Source organism: Pygoscelis adeliae, unplaced genomic scaffold (assembly GCF_000699105.1).
Source record: "Pygoscelis adeliae isolate BGI_AS28 unplaced genomic scaffold, ASM69910v1 Scaffold36, whole genome shotgun sequence".
Lineage (NCBI taxonomy): Eukaryota > Metazoa > Chordata > Aves > Sphenisciformes > Spheniscidae > Pygoscelis > Pygoscelis adeliae.
Genome location: NW_008824934.1, coordinates 5471335 through 5481329, shown reverse-complemented (window position 1 = coordinate 5481329; position 9995 = coordinate 5471335). Strand labels below are relative to the sequence as shown.

Sequence of the window (9995 nt, the reverse complement as noted above, 5' to 3'; positions counted from 1 at the left end):
CCATGACGTTAGTCATGGCTGGCGCTGAGGAAGGGGCGAGGATCGAGAGGACAGGCGTCCTTAGCATTATCTCGGGGAGATGACGCGATGGCAGGTTTCAGGGCTTTAACAGAGGTTTGGGAGATTTCTTTTTCAGTCATAACAGACCGATGTCTCTTTTCCATCTCTCTCCCCTTTCTTCTCACTAGGAGACATGTAGGCAGCATATCGTTTTGTTGCGCTAACAGCTTTTCCTCCCAAATATCTTCCAGCAAAAATGTAACTCATGTTTGCCTCCATCAGTCACGCAAGCTGGAATTTCTAACTGAACCCAGCGGCAATGCTGTGGGTGGCAGATCTTCAGCCAGTCCGACTCCCAGATACCTTCTCCAGCCTCAGCCTTCCCTCCACCCGCAGCCTTACCGCCAGGCACGGTTCAGCAGCTTGACCTGAGCGAGTCTCTTTGTGATCATAGTAGCAAAAACCAGCCCGAAGAGAACGCTGCTTATCAGCACGTAGTCATAGTCGTCTTTCAGGACATCAAACTGCTTCGATGGGTACACTCGGGTCTGGTAGATGTCCAGGCCATACGCCACAACCTAAAGAGTTGAGATCATGAGCCGGTAATGCAGCTTCCAGCAGAAAACCAGATACCTCAACAATGACTGACTCGGGTCTATGGTTCTGATCAAAAGAAGACACGTTTAAGCAGTGAGCAGCCACACGATCGGAAGTGACAGATCTCCCTGCCACAGGCTACGGTATCACGCTGCTCGGCCCACAAACTCCACGGCCCTACATTGAAGCCTCCGCCCTGTACTCACCAAACAAGTAGACTCGAGGCCGGAGGGGGCTGTGTAAATCCCTCTCATTCGAGATATGGTTTGATTGTAGTTGATAAACCTCTCGGCATGGATCTGCACATCAGGGGAGTATGGAATGAGGTTCTCTTCTCTGAAAGGCATTTAAAGAGAAACCAAAATGCAACCAAACAGCACACAAAGGACATCATCTGTGTTTCCTAGTCTGATCATCAAAAGCTGACCTAAACCGGCAAATTTAGCAGCTCTTCCCAATGCAGATTCATTTTTGCTGCAAGATGAAAACCAAACACGCCAGCTGGGTCAGACTACACTGCAGCACCCTCCTTTTAGGCTTCCAAAGTTTTAAAAATAAGCGTCATTTTAAAAACTTCAGACAGTTACTCTGACTGCTACTTCTTGGAGTGCAGACAACAGGCTGGTTTTGCTAACAAGACGACCTGCTGCATCACAGATAAATGTGTTCCATCATCACAGACTGGGAACAAAACAACCTCTCTTAATCTCATGCAAGAATTGCCCTGAATCTGCCCAGGACGAGTTGTTCTACTTCACACTACCGTATTAAACACAAAATCTATCCCTCTTCCAAGCTGCCCAGAACAGTGGTCATCACGCTTTCCTTACCTGCTTTGTTCTGTAGGGATCTCTGGGCGGCGAGGATCCAGCAGAGCCTTTGGAAGAGAGAGGATGGCCCCGGAGGGAAGCCCAACTGTGCATTAAAAGAAACGCATCTTAAAAAGGGCCATTTCTGACAGCATTTTCTAACAGCTAACATAAATGCTCTCTCGATGCTTATCCTTGCACTTGCCGGCAGTCCAGGGCAGCCAACAGGCAGGATTTTCGGCAGCAAACTGCATTTTGCTTGGTTTTCACTGCGAAACGTGGCTGATGCAGGTAGCATAAAAGCATTCAGGACAGAGCAGCGCGTACTTACTGAGCAAGTGACGGCTGGTGATGCCTCGCTCGGTGATGGTGGCCTCCATGGCACTGATAGCAGATGGGAAGATGTAAGATTGCTGGAGAACCTGAGGTAAAATCGGGCGGTCAAGGGAGCTGAAGGCTGTGGCATTGTATTGCTCCGTCCCCTCATACAGCTCCAGCACGGTGAACTCGTTCCGACGCGCCTTCGTGTTCCAGTACTGGTACTGAAACGAGAGAAGACTTTTAGGAATACGGGGCAAGCAGAGTCAGTAATACAGGGGTGGCAGGAAATCACAGAGAATGGTCAAAAAGTCTTCTCCATGCAGGTTCGGCAACTGCCCCTACCTCCCAAACGTAAAGAACGAGAAGATAAGAACAACTTCTTACCACCACCCAGTTCTCTGAATGAACAATGTGGACAGGTCCCTTTGCTTTCTTCTGTACCGATGAGTGGATGATCCTGCCTGTGACTCCATCTATCAGATATATTCCAATGAAAGTGCGCTCATGATGCGTATCCGTGCTCTCTGTCACCACAGCAAGCAGGTTTGGGTTCAAGGACTAGAGAAAGAGAAAGTACAACTGAGACCCCCACTTTAGTGCCACAGGCACCTTGTTTATCTGCATTTCAACTGGGACTAGGCATATAATAAACAAAGTATCTCATTAGCACAAATCACCTCAAGAAATCAAGTAGCTACTTCCCCATCATCAGATGTTTGACTGACTGAATTGCTGCATGAAAACATTTTATAAAAGAAATCTCCCAACAAAACTAGCATCTTCTGCAGGGGGTTGTGGACACTGACACATATATAGAATAAATGGCACCACAGGGCAGTTAATCTCAACGTAGTGCCTAGAAACGATGCCGAGATCTTCCCGTGAGACAATACATCAACAAGAAGTCAAAAAAAAGTTCCAGCAGCACCTTATAGAGGACACTGCGGTCTCCCATCACACGGCCCTGGGAGTGCACGTGCTCATTGGACCTCTTCCCTTTCACAGTCACTATCCTCTGTACTTCGGTGGGTATGATCACCTCCCAACTCTCCTCTGTTGTCAGGTCCTGCAAGAAAAAAGCACGGTGTTAAGAGGTTTTATCTTGTCCTCAAAAGACACCATCTCCACCAATAAGATGCAGGGAGCCTTCTCTGCTTTTGAATTTGAAAAGTTTCTTAGGCACGTTTTGAGGCTGAACTGCTTCTGTTCTGAGCAAAACTCTGTAAACCAAGTGAAGAGGTCTACCATTATCCAGAGGACATTTAGGAAAGTGACGTCACTTAGACTGTAGTGAGTCTTCCATACCTTTTTCAGCCTGAATCCAGAGAGTTTTCCCTGCTCAGCATCAACTAGATAAAAAAAGATAGAATGGGCTATTTCTTCTAACTGGCGAAGGACATTTTTAGTTGCTGGGAAAGCTGTAACCTGGAGAAGAAGAATTGAAACACAGGTTAAAAACCAACTGACACACAAAAGAAAGAAAAAAAAAAACCAACACAAAGATTATTTAAACATGTTTAGCGGGATGAGGTCTGTCTTACCAGAATAACCTCATAGTTTTGTGTGAAATGTGACTCAATGGCTTTTTTTTTTTTTTAATCATCTTGCTCCAAAAGGGAGGGGAATAATTAACCAGAACATGAAGAAAATTGCCTCCAGGCAAAGCAATTTACCTTGTACTCATCATCAATCAAGAGTAGTACTTTGGCATAGTCCTGATCCATAATAGGCAAAAGCAAAGTCTGAAGAATCGGACGCTTCAAAACAGGGGGAGCTACTTGACTTCTCTTCCCAAAGATGGGATTAAAGACATACAGAAAGCTCATTTTGGTTTCCTAAAAAGCAAACAAGACGCAAAACTTCTTCTAAGGCAGACAAAAGAGCTGGTTTTCTACCTGTTACCTGCTGGTGTCAACTGTTCATACCCCAGATTCAGCTGTTCCATCCTCAAAATATTCTGTTTGGACACGCATATACTCTATCCCATATTTCTCTATCAAAACCACACCGTGGCATAACGCGGTGTTCACGGCTTTAACTAAATCCTATCTGCCACCTGCTGAAGCAGTCTCAACACATAATAACATCTCCTCCTCCCTCACGTATGGAGTACAGAACATCCTGCAGCTAGCTAAAGGACAGCCATTGTCACCTAGCTAATGGAGACCACACACGACTTATCTCACACCACCAAAGAAACTGGATGAAATTATTTCTTTTGTTTCAATAAAAGGCTTCAAAGTGAGCATCTGTAAATTTTTTAGGATTGTGTGTCCGTTTCTCCCCAGCTCTCACTCTCCTCCTGTCCCCACACCAGTGATAACCAGGTGATACCCAAAAACGTATTTTCTTCCGTCCTTTCAAAGGGCAGATTTCCATGCTAAGCAAGTTCAATGGAGGGATAGAGGAAAGGGACTCACCTTGTCCTTAACAAGCAAGGTACATTGTGGAGGGTGTGGGAAATGGGCTGTCGTTCTTTGGACCATCAGCTTAAAGGAGGAGCTCAGTCTCACGTTCCTGAGATACTGCTTCCACAGGATGGTGCCAGAACTGCTTTCAATACCAAAAAGCTGAGCAGAGAAACACAGTAAAGCCAAAGTTCAGAACAACACATCTCTTGCATCCAAGCACTGCATCTTTCTTTGGGATATGACAAAGATAGAAGAGTCTTAGTCCCTCTCCAAAGCTACCACAAAACATTCTGCGCACCTTCTCACGACATTCTGCCCAAAGCCTGGCTAAAAACGGGGGTGGGAATTCAAAGCTGAGACTCTCTGCTACAGTCTAGAAACAGATTCCCACCCTGGCTTCCTCACCTTTCCCGAAGCGGTGACCATCACCATCATTTTCTGGAGGTTGAATTCATCTCTGGCCAAATTGTCAATGTTAATCTCGTTCTTAATCTGGCTCCGGGGTTTCCTGGCATCATAGAACATCTTCCAAAGATGGGCGGTCCAGGCTTGCAGCAGGATAAGTTGGGAGGACAGCCGCTTCAGAAACATCCCCAGCAAACCATCTGCAAATAGACCAACAGTGATAACGAGGGAAAAAACATTACATCCCACACCGCAACTGAAATTACGGTCTCAGCCAGCAGAAGAAATGCTGCCATGCATGAACCTATGATAATTCTTTGCCTCTGCCTCCCACTCCAGAATAGCAGAGTTATAGTTATCATTTCTATGACAGACTCTGGCATTTACCGACCTTTTCCCACTTCACAGTGGTATAGCTTATTCCAAAAAGATGCCCTCATCAACTGAAAGCAAACCTTCTTGCAGAGTACATAATCTCCTCCTTTGTATTCCTGCTTTCTCACTGGTACGCTCACAGCAAGTGCCCACCTAAAGCTTACCCACCTATAAAGTCTGTATCTCCCTCTCCACTTGTTACTCAGCGCTACAGAAGCCCTCGAAGTAAAAAATACTTAGTTCTGCCCAAGCAGGGTTTATATTTAGCTTCTCGAAAGGAGCGAAATACCAGACTTCAACTATATTTCACCACTGAGGGAGGCAAGCAGAGAGGAGATCGAGTTCCACTAGGAAGCATCAGTCAGAAGTGTTAGAAAACACTGCATGCAGTCTGAGGTTACCTTGAATGGCTGCATCCAGGACAGCAAGAAAAAACAAAACAAAGCAAAAACAAAAGCTATTGCAAATGAGTCTTCCAGAAAGAGTCAAAGGGAAACGTTTAGGAGAGATGGCCAAAATCCCTCCTACCGCTGCTGACTGTTTTTTGAATATAACAATGTAATACACTCACGCCATCTGCATTTGGCATTGGACTTCAAAAGTTCAGACAGAAATGGGTTTATTTCTGCTTATTTTAAATTGCCATCAGTAGAAATTTGAATCCTAACTCTCAGCTCAGAGGAAAAAGAAAACAATAAATACATTTGTTCAGGAAGAAAAACAAACTACCAAGGTAATTCCGTTAAATCTATGGCTTACCCGCTTTCTTTCCAAATTCTCCCTCCAACTCAGCCTGTGCACCTGTCAGAGGTAGATCCACCATCTCCAAGCTTACCACTTCTGCTAGTGACTCCTCTCTACTCCACACAACTTTTCCTGGAAAGAAATACAAGTAGAATATTGGGAAACTGATGTCACCGAGATGGACTTTCAACCCTTTCTGCAAATTAACATTTTTGCCATGAGGATCTTTTCTGAAAAAACTTTGAGGAAGATCTGCAACGGGACTTAGACTCAATTCCTACAAAAAGGGGTTTGAAATCTGCAGAAAACCCACGAAATTCAAAGGTTCTGTCTGCACAAAGAACACTGAAGAACTGTTTTCTCAGATGAAATGTCTTGTGTGGTGAAAGAGTCTCCGCTACCTTTCACGGGACTTAGGACAGTTAAAATTCATTTTGCCAGTTTACGAAGAAAGCAATGATAGAATTTGGGACTTGGAGTTTTCTTCTTGTCCTACAGTGACAAGGCGTGCACTGTTAAAAATGGAGTAGGTTAGCCGTTTGCCAGTTACCTGGCTGCTGCAGGAACATTAGCATGTGGTCTTCTGTTTGCACCAAGGCTCGATAGCCCACAGAGTCATCCTTCTTCAGGAAAACTTGGATGTATAGCTGGAAAAAGAGCAAGCAAAACAGCGAGGTTAATGATCACATCATCTCCTTGGAGAAAACAGAACTCTCAGGTGAAACAAGAGCAAACAGCGTGATTGCATGCAGTAATCTAGCGTGTCTGCAGAATGCTTTTCACCTTGTCTGAAGGGCTCTACCAATCCTGCCAAATCAGGGTACGGAGGGCATTGCAAGTCTGGTAAACCACAGGACTGAAATAATCTCTCCCTGCTCACCTGCTGTGGCTTGGCACCGCTCTGCTCCAGGTTAAAGGTAATCGCGGTATCCAACAACCTTTGTCCAGTTTCAACCAGGTAGAGATTAATATTGTAGGTTTGATTGGAACAGGTTAAGGATTCCTGTAACAAGAGGCGGAAAAGAGCTGAGTTAAACATACATGCCACACCAAATTCTGCAGAAGAATTTCTTGTTGAGCAAGAACTGTGGCTTCAAGATAGTTTTAGATTATTTATATGGAGCTGCTGCAAAACATCAGTCTCCAAAAACATGGTGTAACACCTTTTTCATTCTGTTCCCACATGCAAAAGAAGAAAAGGGACTGTCAGGAACTTCAGCTGTTCTTGGGAACAAGCACGCTTTATACCTGCTTCCGGGAATCCTCCAGAGTACTTCCAGCGTGAAGGCCATCAGAACTTCCAGGTTTCTGAAATGAGGATGAGAAGAGATAACATGGTTTCAGACGCCAGTAAGAGTATAAAAAAAAAAAAAAAGGGGGGTTTTGAGTGCCTGACAAGCCTCAGCTTGACTCTGAAAACAGGCAGAAACAGTCCTGTTCTATTCCTGATAAAAATGAAACCTTGCTAAGTTCAGTACCCCTAAGAACTGAAGTCTTCTATAGATCAGTAGAGCCAATTCCTAGGTTACATGCCCACCTTACGGCAGGCTGAAACAGGCTGCACACAGGACAGCGTGCCAGAGATAGCCTTAGCTGGATGTAATCAAGATCTGCTTGCATTACCATTGTCTTCATATGTCTGAGAAGCTAATTAAATCCTCCTCTTCCTCAAGTTACTACCCATCCCTGGGCCTGTGAAGGAAAACACTTGTGGAACCCACCCCCAGCGCATACCCACGCTAGAGCTGTGCTGGTTACATAGTGCAGGCAAATTGTACTAACCAGTTCACTCCTGCAGGTCAGGACAGCAGCCACAGTTTTCTCCCCAGTTGTTGCAAAACTCACCAGAGCTGCCTGAAAAGAAAAAGATAGCAGGAAATCATAAAACAAACAAGAAAATCCCCAAACCCCACCTGAAACTACCTGTGCAGCAAATTAAGCCATACTGGAATTAAAACCAGATGATATTTCACAGGCAAATTTTAAATTTCATTGTATCACCAAATAAAAAAGAAAAAGTCTTTTGTAAGACTGAAAATACTTCTCAAAGATGGGAGCAGTTGACCTGCCACAGGCTTTTGAACCAATATGACCAGTGTTACTGAGCTTTTTAAAGCTTGTTTGCTTTTCAACACCTCTCAGCTGGCCTAACAAAAGTACTGCTGCACCACTGGCCACTCAGACAGGCGTGCGTCTCTCTATCCACCTCAAAACCAGGAAACTACCCCGATGCTGACAGCTGTCGGCAACAAAGCATACCTACACTGATGTCTGGAAATATTTCAGCAGCTAGTATAAATTAAATCTAATGGTTTTCAAGTCTTGCAGCCAAGAGCACAAACGAGCAGCTCAGCAGTTTGTTCCGAACGCTCACTACAAGGGTATTTGTTTATTTTAAAGAATTTTAAGCTGTAGTTGGCCCTCTCGCTTGAGTACATTTATCTTGGTTACCTGCTGGAAGTCCCGAAGGTGGCTGAGCAGCCCATGTTTGTACTGCAGCAAAGAGAAGTGGCTCGGAGACAGCTGCAGGAAGAACTGAGTTCGCGAGGCACTGATTACATTGGGTTGAGTGGCCAATATCCTGGGCTGAAAGCCATCAGCAAACTCCAGGTCAAGTGACTGTGAAAGGGAGAGACAAGCATATGCACTCATCAGAACTTTTTCTGAAACTAATACCTTCCTTTTATCAACAGTAATATAAGCTTTACGAAGAGGTTCCCCATGTCAGGATAAACATACAGCAGAAGCAAGGAGAACTAGGCTCCCATTGGAGCAAACTCCGGAGACATCAATCCAGAAGGAATGATTAGACAGACACAAGATGCAGTTTTCTCTCCCCTCCCTCAGTTTATGGATCGTGCTCCTCCCCACACCCTTCAGTCATTCTGTAGTTTACCAACAGGAGAACCCCCTACGCTGCCAGGCTCAGTCAGGCACCAAACCAGCGGGACAATGAATTACATACAGTGCTCTTTCGGCACTTCTCACCTGCAGCAGGATCTGCTTCATCTCCTGCTCCGTCTCCAAGGAGCAAACATAGAGCGAATGCGTGTCCATGTCCACGCACACCAGCACTGCCTCTCCCACCACGCTGCACATGCCGTTTAAGCTCTTCAGCCACGGGGCTGCTACTCTGATCTGCCAAGCGAGACGTAAACAAAGAGATGAAGTTGTCAATAGAACAAAATCTTCAAAGAACCAATCTGGACACAAGCAAGAATTTAAGTCAGAATTATTTTTACCCATGACCCTGGGAGAAACTATCTATCAGCCTGAGATTTCCAGGCTGGTCTTTACTAACAGCTGCAAGTCTAATTAAGTTTTGCTTTCAGGGCGTCCAGCAGTGAAATCCATTTATTGGCCCGTAGACAATGCCACAGTGAAAGGGAAGTTTATCTGTACTACAACAATTAATTACTCTGCACAGCACACCACAGCCCACCTAGATCAAAGTACATCTGTTAACATCAAATTCAGTATTTTGGATCCATAATCAAGCACTACCTGTTTTGTAATTTCTCCATCTTCTACACTGAACGTTAAAACGTTCAAGTGGCTCTGGGGAACGATTCCAAGCACGTGGATCACTCCGGTCCCATGGGAATACAACAACTGGTACTGAGTACTCTCACTGCAAGAGAGGCAGCAACCATGAAGCACCGTCTTCTCACATTACTGTTTTTGGATGTTTTCAAAAGCGTAAGGCAAGTAAAGCATCCTTTCCTGTCCGAGGCAACAGGGCCCCTGTCAGAAGTTTACGCTTCTACCTAAAATACGTTCTTACCTTCCTGGTAAATGTTCCACCCATTTCTGGTGCCCGTTGGAAAGGTAGTGAAGAGAGATGGCTGCCTTCTTCAGGACCGCCACGTATTTCACCACGTCCTGTAGCCCCACCAAACTAGCCACCTGGAAACTAAGCACAAGTCAGAGACAGTAAGTTAGAGAATTATTTTCTTCTCGGAAAAAAAAAATAAAAACACTCTGTTTGAAGACCTTCTTCAAACACTTAACATCAATCTTGAAGTACAATTTATAGCCCACTTTATCTACCCTTGCTGATCTCAACAGAGAGCATTAGGCTGGAATCCAAACACCCCAAACCAGGTGGAGGTCGAACATGTTGTGTATTTAAAGAGAAAATCCATCTATGCAAAAATTTGTATCTCTTCCTCTTACCGGTTTGCTAAGAAATAGAAACAGCATTAGACTTAACTGCAAGGTTCCAGCATTCCTAAGGAATTCAGCCAAATGTTATTTCAGAAACCTTACATCTAACTCATTTTTCCCTATAATGCAAGTCCAAACAAGGTCAACAATCCCTTTCTTCCTTCCT

At 44.7% G+C, this 9995-nt stretch overlaps 1 protein-coding gene across 1 annotated transcript in view; it reads right to left on the bottom strand.

Moving 5' to 3' along the window:
- Positions 1-9: 9 nt before the first annotated feature.
- The window catches only part of EMC1 (ER membrane protein complex subunit 1), a gene marked incomplete at its 5' end in the record, with an annotated part of 10760 nt that continues 774 nt past the window's right edge, over positions 10-9995 (bottom strand). Inside the window, 19 exons of the mRNA XM_009325312.1 lie at positions 10-578; positions 804-933; positions 1428-1512; positions 1738-1948; positions 2112-2285; positions 2656-2793; positions 3033-3152; positions 3401-3562; positions 4148-4297; positions 4544-4743; positions 5678-5794; positions 6213-6309; positions 6543-6665; positions 6911-6970; positions 7445-7516; positions 8114-8281; positions 8651-8800; positions 9167-9293; positions 9447-9575. Coding sequence (XP_009323587.1) covers positions 399-578; positions 804-933; positions 1428-1512; positions 1738-1948; positions 2112-2285; positions 2656-2793; positions 3033-3152; positions 3401-3562; positions 4148-4297; positions 4544-4743; positions 5678-5794; positions 6213-6309; positions 6543-6665; positions 6911-6970; positions 7445-7516; positions 8114-8281; positions 8651-8800; positions 9167-9293; positions 9447-9575 — 2593 coding nt within the window. The remainder of the gene's footprint in view (positions 579-803; positions 934-1427; positions 1513-1737; positions 1949-2111; positions 2286-2655; positions 2794-3032; positions 3153-3400; positions 3563-4147; positions 4298-4543; positions 4744-5677; positions 5795-6212; positions 6310-6542; positions 6666-6910; positions 6971-7444; positions 7517-8113; positions 8282-8650; positions 8801-9166; positions 9294-9446; positions 9576-9995) is intronic.